Source organism: Plectropomus leopardus, chromosome 11 (genome assembly GCF_026936395.1).
Source record: "Plectropomus leopardus strain MGB_pleo_1.0 chromosome 11, ASM2693639v1, whole genome shotgun sequence".
NCBI classification, from domain to species: Eukaryota; Metazoa; Chordata; class Actinopteri; order Perciformes; family Serranidae; genus Plectropomus; species Plectropomus leopardus.
In genome coordinates this window covers 34,334,710-34,346,360 of record NC_142186.1, presented here as the reverse complement: position 1 = coordinate 34,346,360, position 11,651 = coordinate 34,334,710, and the positions used below count along the sequence as shown (strand labels likewise).

General features: G+C 40.2%; 2 protein-coding genes across 3 annotated transcripts in view; one reads left to right on the top strand and one right to left on the bottom strand.

Moving 5' to 3' along the window:
• The window catches only part of bbs9 (Bardet-Biedl syndrome 9), a 184,844-nt gene that overhangs the window by 559 nt on the left and 172,634 nt on the right, over positions 1-11,651 (top strand). For both annotated transcript variants that reach the window (XM_088084690.1, XM_088084689.1), the window contains exons 2-5: positions 1,961-2,088; positions 2,556-2,706; positions 10,031-10,095; positions 10,330-10,443. In XM_088084690.1, coding sequence (XP_087940816.1) covers positions 1,977-2,088; positions 2,556-2,706; positions 10,031-10,095; positions 10,330-10,443 — 442 coding nt within the window. In that variant the 5' untranslated portion in view covers positions 1,961-1,976. The remainder of the gene's footprint in view (positions 1-1,960; positions 2,089-2,555; positions 2,707-10,030; positions 10,096-10,329; positions 10,444-11,651) is intronic.
• Positions 6,289-8,029, bottom strand: LOC148188331 (peroxynitrite isomerase THAP4-like). Its single transcript, XM_088084906.1, has 2 exons — positions 7,747-8,029; positions 6,289-7,181 (listed from the first exon to the last, which is right to left on the bottom strand). Exons 1-2 carry the CDS (start codon positions 7,943-7,945, stop codon positions 6,880-6,882), a joined length of 501 nt encoding a protein of 166 aa, XP_087941032.1. The 5' UTR covers positions 7,946-8,029; the 3' UTR covers positions 6,289-6,879.

Sequence of the window (11,651 nt, the reverse complement as noted above, 5' to 3'; positions counted from 1 at the left end):
GAAAACATGATACACTGATATTATTTTTTACTTTCATTGAGTTATGTTTTTAATCAACATCAGTCCTAATCATAAGTATCAATTATTCATTAATTTTTTTTAAAAAATGAAGCCCTTTAAAATGTTTTTTTTGTCATGATGCCGTTATGTTTTTACATGAGAAAAAAAAAAATATAATACTGCAATATACTACATGCTAAGTAGGTCTTATAAAAATGATCACAGCCTGGGATATGTGTATTATTAGCAGCAACATTTTTAAACATTATTGTTTTTTGTGCAGTGTCACATACTCATAACTCATGCACTTTTCAAAATCAGACTATAAAAAAAAATATTATACAATAATATGATGTTCTACTTTTATTGGATTTATTTTCTTAACCAACATCAGTCCTAATCATAAATATGAAATATAAATTTATTTTCAGAATTTTAACCCTTTAAATGCCAGGTTTTGGTCGGCAGCAGCGTCCTGAGCAGCCTGTAATGTGGCCAGGGAGCGTTCCATCACACAGGAATGAACATGTATTCATATATTTGTGACAAAGTTCCCTCGAAATTATTTTTTTAATTTCTTCCTGCTTCATGCTTGCAAAAAAGCATCAGTTGTGTCACATTTTTTGCTGGTAATAATTCAAATTGGTTAATGTAAGTTATAAAATGTGCAGGTGATGAGACAGGTGACAGGTTGGACGAGGGAAAGACAACAAAGCACAAGCAGGCACTCAGTGGACGATACCGTTAGTCTAGTAGCCTGTTAGAAATGAATAAAGTTTCTGTAATATTACATGAGCAGTGCTGGACAGAGATGAGCACCATTTTGGCTTTAATTTAAGTTGATTTGATTTGGTTTAATTTGGTTTATTTTTTTTATATAGCATTTTATTTATGTAATATTTTATCTTTTTTTGGTACTTAAATAATTTTATTTTGAATTTCTTCTGTGCTTCTGACTCTTGAGCTGCTATAACGTGTGGATTTTATTAATTTTATTGTATGTTTCTTTTGGGTTTTTTTTTCATTTTTCTTATATATATTATTTTATTTTGGTAATTATTTTGGCTACACTTTTTGGCACTTAAAATCTGTTTTTTTTCTCTCTCCTTCTGACTGTTGAGCTACTTTAACATGTGAATTTCCTGGGTGTGGGATTAATGAAGTCTAATTTAATCTCTTATCTTCCAGCCTTTCTCTCTTCGCTCACTGAGAAGAGAAATAACTTTGCAGCAACTAACAATATTATGTCCCCAAAAGACAAATTGCTCTTTGCTCTTGTGAAAGCAAAGGTTTTTTAATTAAAAGTATTTAATTTAATACGTTATATATCTCTATACCTCCCTCCTGCCCTGCATTCCTCTTTCATGAAATATGTTCGCAGTATTAAGTGTAATATTCCTTTAACAGCGCTCAGGTCTGTATTTCAGCGTATTGCAGACCGGAGGGATTCCCTCTCTGGATTAGCTGCCTGTTCCACCTGCTCAGCACTTAGCAAGTAGAAAAGCTGCTTGCCCCCCTCCCCTCCTCATTCCCCATCAACTCTTATAATCAGAATCCGGGGGTCATGTGACTGGTTGTCTGGTCTGTCACTGGCTGCAGGTGTCAGCGCGTTGCACAGAGTCTCAGTGAGCCTGCCCACAAAAAGTGAAGCTTTTCCCCATATTATCACCCTTACTAATAATAATATGTATTTATTTTTGAATCTGAATAACATAGTGGAATCATGACAAAACCTGATTTTTAAAGGTTTAAAATTCTGAAAATTAATGTTTATGCTTAAAGTTTTTTAAATCTTGATTTTGAAAAGTGCGGTTTGTGCAGAGAGTGATACCAGTGTGTGTGAAATTAAAGCGTGCCCTAAGTGTTAATAAGAGGGAATATAATTTATTGACAAAATGAGTTTGTCAAGTTTACAGCAGAATAAATCTAACACTTTGCCTCCGCTGTCTTTCTCTTTCAGTCCAGTCAGAGGCAACATGTCTCTGTTCAAGGCCCGTGATTGGTGGTCGGCGACGCTTGGCGAGGGGGAGGAGTTTGACCAGGGATGCCTGTGTGTCGGAGACGTGGACAACAGTGGCAGCGGACATGGTCAGTGTGTAGAGAGGAAGTTAAACACCAACCACCACACAGCATACTGACAGCAGAGGCTCGCCTGATGAGTCCACGTTGACACTGATGCAGAATAAAACACAGAAAAACACAAAACCCTCTATCTGATGACAACACAAAGAACAAAAAACATGTAAAAAAACATAATAATCCCCCAAAGTTGTCAGGTTGTTTCCTTGTCGGAGCAGTGGCTGCAAGTTTGAGTTCCACATGTGCCCCTGAACTGCATTTCATCCCTCTTTCCCCTTTTCACTCAGAATCCTCTGTCCTATCAAATCAATCATAATTATAATAAATACATACAATAAAGTCAAAACGACAATATAAAAAAAATGGAATTATGTGACACAGTTCAGGCTCTTTCAGCTTTGACAGTGTGGCTGCTGTCATGGGTGATAATCACGTCATTTATTTCATACAATAATCATCGTCCTCTGTGTTTTTAGATAAGGTGGTGGTGGGCAGCTACATGGGGATGCTGCGGATATTCTCCCCGCATGCCAATAAGTCCAGCGATGGAGGTGTGACCGACGCTCTGCTGCTGGAGGTCCAGCTCCAAAACGCCATCATCCAGGTGGAAGTGGGCAAGTTTGTCTCGTAAGTAAACAGACAAACCGGGGACACGAAGGGTTAAAATGTGCATGCACTGCTGCCATGGTGGACTGTAGATTTTATTTTTACTCTAAATTAAGTCATCTACCCTATGAAGAAATGAGGTGTCATTTTGACACTGTGATTAATAAAACACAGTTAATTTCAGATGTTGAATTCAAAATATTTTGGAATGAGATTGTGTTGGACAGGACATCATGTCTTCAGGTTTAGCTTGATGAAAATGGATATGTTTGTGTTTAGACACTAATGGGCACTAGTGGTTCTTAACATGGTGCAGCTCCAGATAAATGGAGTCACTACAGATCTGAGCCCTGACACCAGGATCATTGATGGAGCTGCTAATCTCTCTGCCCCCCTCCCTTCTCCTCCTCCTCCCGCCTCCTGGCCGCCCTCCTGTACGTGATGTGGTGTTAATGTTTTGTAGGTCAAATTGGCATTAGCTTAAGGCAACGAACACCAGGAAGCAAACTTAGATCAGAGTCTCACGAATGCAGGTAACAGGTTACACTTCTCCAAACACCTGAAGGTACAAGGAAGTAAATGTAAACATCAATATTTTTTAATATTTGCGCAAGTACACATGAAATATCCATTTTTAAAATTTATGTTATTGTAACTTCTGAGGTGTATGGGGCTCAGAAAACACCCTCAATGCACAAAAACTCAGGATTTTGTACACTTTTAAGTGCCAACAGAAACGCCTCCGTTTATTAGTGTCAACAGGAGAGTGGAGAACGAACAACACGGTGCTCTGCACCGATGTCATAACACTGCACCCCTAATTTACAACTGTTCAGTCCAGCACTTACATTATCAGTTAACTGATAATTGGACAAAGTGTCCAAAAGCCAAATGATTTACAATTTTATATATATATATATATATATATATATATATATATATATATATACATATATGTATGTATGTTAGGGCTGGACAATAAAATGATAACGATATCAATTGCGATATAACTTTTCCTTGATTGAAGTTCTACGGTATATTTGTCATGTTCAATGTCTGAGAGAAAATAAATATTTAAATCAAAATTAACCTTATGATATCTTCATATCTTACTTAGGAGTAAACGGGAACCTTTAAGCTTGACAGAAATAGTGATTTGATGTATATTGTTATTGTTGTATATTGATATCGACTGATATGAAAAAAAAAATATCACAATAAGACTTTTTTCCATATCGCCCAGCCCTAATATATATATATATATATTTCTATCTTGCATATATGTTTTATATTTTTATCTTGTTCACTAATTCTCACCTTTTGTTGGTAGTTCTTGTATTTTGTGATGATAGTTACTTTCACATGGCACCTTATGGCCAACGTATTTTTTTAATTCATTGTACTGTGAGTGCTGTGTATTTGTGATATGCTGCAAACACCAGCAACGTGATGAGGTGCTGAGCGTTTGTTATGCCGAGCACTGCACATTTGATGCTTTTTTTTGGTGAAAATGTTAAAGTTTGTGGAAAACGCTGCACTTCTCACTGTCACTTTTTTCCGGGGTTTCCCACACTTTCATTTGTTTACGGCAGCCCACCATGATCAAGAATCCTTAGTCGCTGTGATGGTCCAAGGACAAAGGGATGTAGTGCTGTTTTTGATAGCAGGCTTTATAAATACAACTGGCAACAGGAACTGAACCTTGAAAAACCGTTATCCTTTGAGTCACATTACATTTATATGATTTTGTTTAGAAATGTTGTGCACCAAGATGAAGCCAAAATTTGGTGTCATCCTGCACCACCTAGAAGCAGGAAGAACTACAACATGTCAAATTGCTCATTCCAGGGTCCAAACTCTTTTCGTGCATTGACTGACCTTCACTGAAATGAACGACCACGTCAGCCAGAGTCCTGCCAGTACCTCCGACATGCGTGGAGATGCGAGGGCCATTTCATCGCTGCTTGCAGCTTTAATTGAAATTTAATTGAAATAGCACCACATTGTCAAAGCAGGGAGTGTACTCTTGGCACAGACAGTGCAGAAGAATGTTAGGCGCAGTCAGAGGGGAATTTTACTGCTCATTCGGCTGGGTCTAAAAGTTTGCATTGACTGCCTCGTAGCAGCTGTTCCTCTCATCAACCTGATCTGATCAGCTCTGAATGTATAGACAGATCTATTATCCACCCTGAGACTCAAACTTATAGGATGAAAAAATAAATGATAAAGAGCTCTGCTTGTGCTGCATTCACGAACAGGTGATTCTGATTAATTTGGAGCAGATTATTTCCTGTGAATATTATATTAGAGACAAGATTTCCTGGTTATTTAGCAGAGGTCTTCATTATTCAGGTCAAAGAGCAATATAATTTAGTATACTTCAAAGAAATGAATGAGATGCCAAGATAAAAGTCAACTGTATAATTAAAAAAAAAAAACAAAAGACCTTTCTTACACTTTTTAAACGCCTTGTGACCCCCTTGAAGCTTTGGCGACCCCTGGCGGAGGTTTGGACCTACATGTTGGGAACCAGTAGATTACAGGACAGCTGCTGTTTGAACCGTGGCCACCCTGACACAGATCTCCCTGTTTGTGTTTCCTATGTGCGCTGCTGCCGGGGAACCAGTCACAGGTCTTTATTTAACTCCATTGACCTTCTGTGAATTATAAGCGTTCATGGTATAGCTTATAATATAGCAGAAACACCCATTCATAACTCACCACAGCGCCTCTCCATTCAGAGAAAAACCACCCCCGCTGGTCCTCACCACCACATTAACATGTCTTTTTATTCCCCTGCGATGCATGCTAACCCGAAACCACCACGTCAGGAGGTCCTCTCCCTCGTCATGATTTAGCACGATCCATCAGCCACCCAGCGGCCCAAACTTAGCCGTGTCTTTAATGTCAGGCTAACCGCTGAGTTGTTAGCATATTTGCTGGAACCCGAGGCCCTCATAACGCTTTGTTACTGCTCTGCATAATGAGTTCTTAAGAGCTGTTCCCGGTCAACACAAACATGCAAATGTCTCCAGTAAAAATGACTTGTGTTGGAGCGAAGATGATGAAGTGACCCCTCACAGCCAAAACTATTTGAAAGAGGAAGGATGGCGGGAGGAAAGGAATGATGTGGGATGACAGGATCGTGCTGATGTGTCACTCAGTGGGCAGTTTTATCCACTTCATACCGAGCTGAGCAGGAAATGGAGCACACTGAACCTTGTGACCTTTTGTAAAACATTTTTTCTAACTTTAATGAACAGAAAAGAATGACAAAATGAGATAATACTTACTGTATACTTTTTTAAACATGTTTTTACACCCCTGGAAATCAAGAAGGCCTTGCAACCCCCCTGTAAAGCTTTAGTGGCCCCAGGAGGGGGCCAGGACTCAAAGTGCTGTAGACTATGTAGGAGAAGTTCAATTAAAAGCCAGACTACAAAGGTATGAATATTATATACCATTCCTGCCAATAGATGCCCCTAAATCCTACAAACTGGACCTCCAAGTGAGTTTTTGTTTAAGGTCAACTGTACAAATAAAACGAATAAAACAGGAAAACAAGACACACATATATTAGAAGAAATATACCATCAAGGGAGGGAATATTAAAAGCCTTTAATGGCTAAATCATTTAAACAGCCAACACCACAGGCCCTCATCGGGGTTTTTAAAAACAGATGAGTGTAAACAGGAGCAACAATGAATTTGAGGCAGTCACATGATCCAGATTACTAACATGACAGGTGAAACAAATATAAAAAAGAAGATAAAACACATAACTGGTCACTGTAAAAGCTTGCTGTCATAAATACTTAACTCCACTGAATTCGCCATGTGATAAACACAAGAAGCGACACATTACAAAACCAGTATCTCACAGAGATATTTTATCGGCTGAAGTCAGTGTATTCATGTCAGAAATGTCCCTGTATAAAGATTTCACTGCAATATGTGACGCATCTTCCAGTGAATAAGACATTTTAGGCATTGTGAGAAAACGTTCAGTCATGATAATTTGCAGAAATGATATCAGAACTACATTTGCAGGCATAGTTTCATCCACACGGCGCAGAGCTGGTTCTCAGGTGGCGTTGTGGAGGTTTCCAGGCTGTACTGAAATAGTTCAGTAATTTAAAAACATGTCACAGTTGAAGAAAATGCAGCTGATGTAACATGTATGTCACCTCCTCTTTACTCACAAGCTTTTAATTGTGTTTCCAGTTTTTGGATGTAGCTCTTTAGTGCAGCGTTTTCACTCAGCAGGTCCTCTATATCCTTCATGGACAGATCTGTCCCCACTAATGCGCTCTGATGTCGGGGGCCTTTGGGTTCATTGTGCGTTACACTTTCAGGCACTGCCTCAGGATATGTCTCTGCTGAAGCCAGCAGCTTCACTGACTTACAGTATCTCGCCGTTCCTTTCGCTCTTTGAGGTTTGTGAAGTAGCTTTGAAGGTGCGTAGTCAGGATGGAGAGGGTCATCTGTCGGCCTCCCTACAAAGTGTACAAAAAGTAGACAATGAGATTTTTCCTGGTATATTGCTGAATCTGAATCAGAAATAGTTTCATGATCCCCAGGAAGGAAATGTTACAATAGCTCTGATGCCAACATAGAGAATTCTAGCAAGTAGAAATAAATACCAGCACAAGTTTATAAAAATAAAAATATATTAAGTAATAAACAATTAAAATGAAAATATATATATATGTATCTAAAGATTAAAATGAATAATAGAATTACCTTTTTCCCCCATCTTTTGAAAGAAATGAAACCAACTGGCTCAAGATTTAAAGGTTTAAACACTAGTAAAACGCATCAAAACGCAGCAGAAGAAAAGTGATCTACAGTAACACACACATACACACACACACACACACACACACACGCGCGCTTGTCTCTCTCTATGAAGACATGAATGGGTTAGCTACCTTTACCATCAGAACTGCTAACTGTATAATATGAACGCCAGCTCGCCTGTAGTCCTCAGAGGGACAGAGGGACATGTGGATGCATTTGTCTGTCCGTCCTCTTCATACTCGGACAATCGTGTGATCTTACCGGTGATGAAGTGCGTGCTGCAGACTCTGGAGTTGACCGACGGGGTCCAGTTCTCCCGTCTGACGGCAGCTATCCACGCCTCGCGCTGCCGCGTGTCTTTGGGAAAGCGGAACACTTTAATTTGGGACATTAAGTTTGTCCCCGGCCGGAGGGAACAACCCACTACTGAGCAGCAAGGCCCTAAAACTAATTTAGCCATTTTCACACCGCGAAACGTTAAAGGACTGAAGCGCGGCGTTCAGCCGTTTTCTTGTTTACATTAGCAGCAGGGCTGGACCGGATGTCTGAGTGGAGTAACGATGTCGTTTCCTAGCAACCAAAGACCAATTCATTGATATTCTGTTGCTAGGGCAACAGCCTTGCCCCTGTTTAGGGACTGTTGTTTATTTATCAGAGGAGGATTTTCAGGCTTGTCCTACATTAGGGTTAGTTCGTTTTTTTTGGACACATTTTAAAGAATAAAATGATTTCCTTTTATTCATGCACACCATGAAAAACTAACAGAAAATAGGTCAAAAGGAATAAATAAAAACGGGTGCCGGAGAGGTTAGAAACCCATACAGGCTGATAGACATACCTCACTGAAGGTAATACAATAAATTACAAGTACAATACACTACGATACTTTGAAACATGCAATATACAATGGGGTCAGCAATAAACAACAAAAAGACAAATTATTAATGTGAGTGTGTATGCGTACATGCAAATATGCATTTGTGCATCCTTACATGTGAGTATGCATGTGCATAATCTCATGTATGGATAAAATGTCACTGACTTAAGAATCTCTCTGTTTGGTCCAGATGAGCATGAAAGACCAGAACTATAAACAGAACAAAGCAGTTTCAGCAGCCTTCACCTATCTGTTAAACCACAGGGGACAATGACCCCTTAACCCCAGCGGATTAATTCAGCCACTGATCTGAACACGATACCTCCCCTCGTCTCACTGTGGGAGCTAGGGAACCTTCCAGAAAAGCAAGGTTTCTGGGAAAAGCTCTGGTGGTTTGCCTCGAGGGCTTCCCACGTCATCACGCTGGAAGCAGAATCCAACTAAATCAGTCTGTTTGGAAGACATCGTGTTTGGTTACCTGCGGTTTTCGGCACAGCATTCTTCAGAGACGGGTGGGCATTTTGGAGGCTTGCCCTCGACAGAGAGGCACGTTGTAAATATTGTCAGGGCAGACCGAGGTGGGCAGATGGTGAAAGGTTTTTGTTTCAGCACAGACTTGAGCGGTTTTCTGCGGAAGAAAGAAAACTTGTGGGATCGAGCTTTCTCCTCCCTTGTTGTCTTTCTCTCAACAAACATTACAACAGCGGGTGAGAAAGTGAGTGAGGCAGCAGTTGTTCTGTGTCCAGAGAGTGGATGGATTCCTTCTCTGTGGCTTTGTGGTGAAGTGAATAAGTGAAAATCTAGGATCAGCATCACTGAGACTGTCATCTACACCTCAAACCAAAACCAGTCCACCAGCTGTTACTGTAATTATTTTAGAAGTATGAGTTAAAATATGAATGAGTACCACTCTTTGCTGAGAACACAAATTTAGCCTCTGTGGCAGGAAGCATCTGCCCTGCGGAGGTGTCTTCATGGGTGCAGCTCTGTAGCTGACCTCTGACCTCTGATGGACTCGTGTTAGATGGTGCTTAGCATCACAGTTTAACACTATATTTAAAAGAGCTCATTGGCTCTGATCACAACTTCTGTTCTTTTTAATTTTAGCAATGCAATTTTGCTGTTTTTTAAAAAAGGCAAGTTTTTTCTTTTCTTTTTTCTGCATTTTTTTTTTGATTAAACATTTTTGTCATTTTTAAAACAAATTTTTTTGGCATTTTTTTCCTTTAAAAGCTTTGGTGTTTTATTTTTTTTTTCTTTAAATTTTTAGGGCATTTTTAAAAAGATTTTTAGCCACTTTTTTCTGCCCTGCTGGGGTATATCACTCACACTAAAATTCAACAAAAGCCAGAGACTGTAGCTTATTAACTTGGTGTGAGCTGTAAATTTACCACTTTAAGGGGAAGATCAGTCTCTCTCTCCCTTTGTTCCAAGTATCTCCTCTGTGTCGCTGCCTGCATGTCTGCAGATGCTGCAGCTGCAAAAAAACAAACAAGAAAAACCCCAGACTACTCGACTTGAAGCAATTTCATTTGAATGAGGGGTCTCAGACTGATGATTTTGATTTAAATCTCCGACTTAAAAAGTGCAACCCTACCTTTTATTGACCATCAGCTTTACTGTTGTCTGTGATGATTCTGACTGTGGACCTTTTGTGTATTTTCTCAGGTGTTCAGAGCTTCTTCACCTGGCTGTTCTTCACCCCAGGAAGCTGTCGGTCTACTCAGTTTCAGGTAACAGACATGCACGTAAACACAGACAGCTAAATACTTCTCCTGTATGTTCTCTGTGTCCCCTTCAACTGTAAGTGAGCGCTGAATCATTTTTTCATTATTAATGTTGAGTGAGAGAGGCTCTCACCTTCAAATCCATCAGACAGACCGTTTTTTTTTCTGATCTGTGTGTGTGTGTGTGTGTGTGTGTGTGTGTGTGTGTGTGTGTGTGTGTGTGTGTGTGTGTGGATGAAGGCACTGCAGGGAATGTGGAGCATGGTGACCAGTACCAGCTGAAGTTGGTTTATGAACACAATCTACAGAGAACAGCCTGCAACATGACGTATGGCACCTTTGGAGGGGTCACAGGTATGATGGACGTTTTAAAAACTTTATTAGGTTGCGTGCTAGATACAGACTTTTGGAAAAAATGGTTAAGTATCCTCTACCAACCACTGTTTTGGGTGGATGTTGATTGATGTTAAAGACTTGCTTGCCTTTCCATTATGGCTCCATAACACGCCTACGTGGCCTTTGATTGGAAATAAATAGAATAGTAATATAAATAAAGCTGCTAATGTTTTAAACATCCATCGCCAGGGTTATTGGGATGTTATCGATAGAGGAGAAGTTGCAGAACATCACTCAATGGAGAAGCAGTCATCTCGTAATTGTGTTTATCTACATTTTGAAAACATTGCATACGTTTTGCGTAAGTCTGTAATAGAAACCTGCCTACTGCCGCCACAATCTCCAGTTGTACTGCTCCTTTGCATCGGTGTCATCTTTATCCATAAACTCTCAGAAAACGTGCACAAGTACGGACAAAATCAATGCAGAGTATATGGACAGAAGGCTCCGTCTGTCTCCATTTGTAACATTGAGTATAAATAAGCCCTTGGAGAGATTTAGGTTTAGGTTCAGTTTAGGGTCACTGTATGGGTTCGGCAGTTAGTTGTGATGTTTAAGGTTGGGGTGAGGGTCCGGGGAATGCAGCATGTCAGTGAGTGCCCTCACAAGTATATAATTGGGGACATGCGTGTGTGTGAACATCTGTGCATGTGCCTTGGTGAAAGTGGTAACTGGCAGTTCTGGACAAAAACATAAAACTATAAATGTCTCTGAGAGGAGGGAGAGACAGAGTGGGGTCACAGAGCTGCTCTCTCTCTCTTCAGTCAATTGGGCTTTTGGAAAAACCAAGTAGGGGAAAGCCCTCGAGTCGTCAGCATCCAAGAAAAACACACACACACACACACACACACACACACACACAGACATGCAGACATGCAGACACACACACACAGACATGCAGACACACACACACACGGGGAACCCCCTTTAAAGCAGAGAAAATGGCATTTCCAAATAAAGGCTGTATTGTCAAGGTGTGTGTGTGTGAGGAGAAAATGCCAGACTCTGTGGCCTGGCATGATGGACCCTTCATTCACTCCATGTTTACAGAGTCTGTGTGTGTGTCTGTGTGTGTGTGTTTGTGTGCATGCACGCGTGTGTTTGATTGATAGAAAGAACAGTGTGGGCTCATTAAACCAATCCTTTGGCCTGTGCTGAGTGCACGT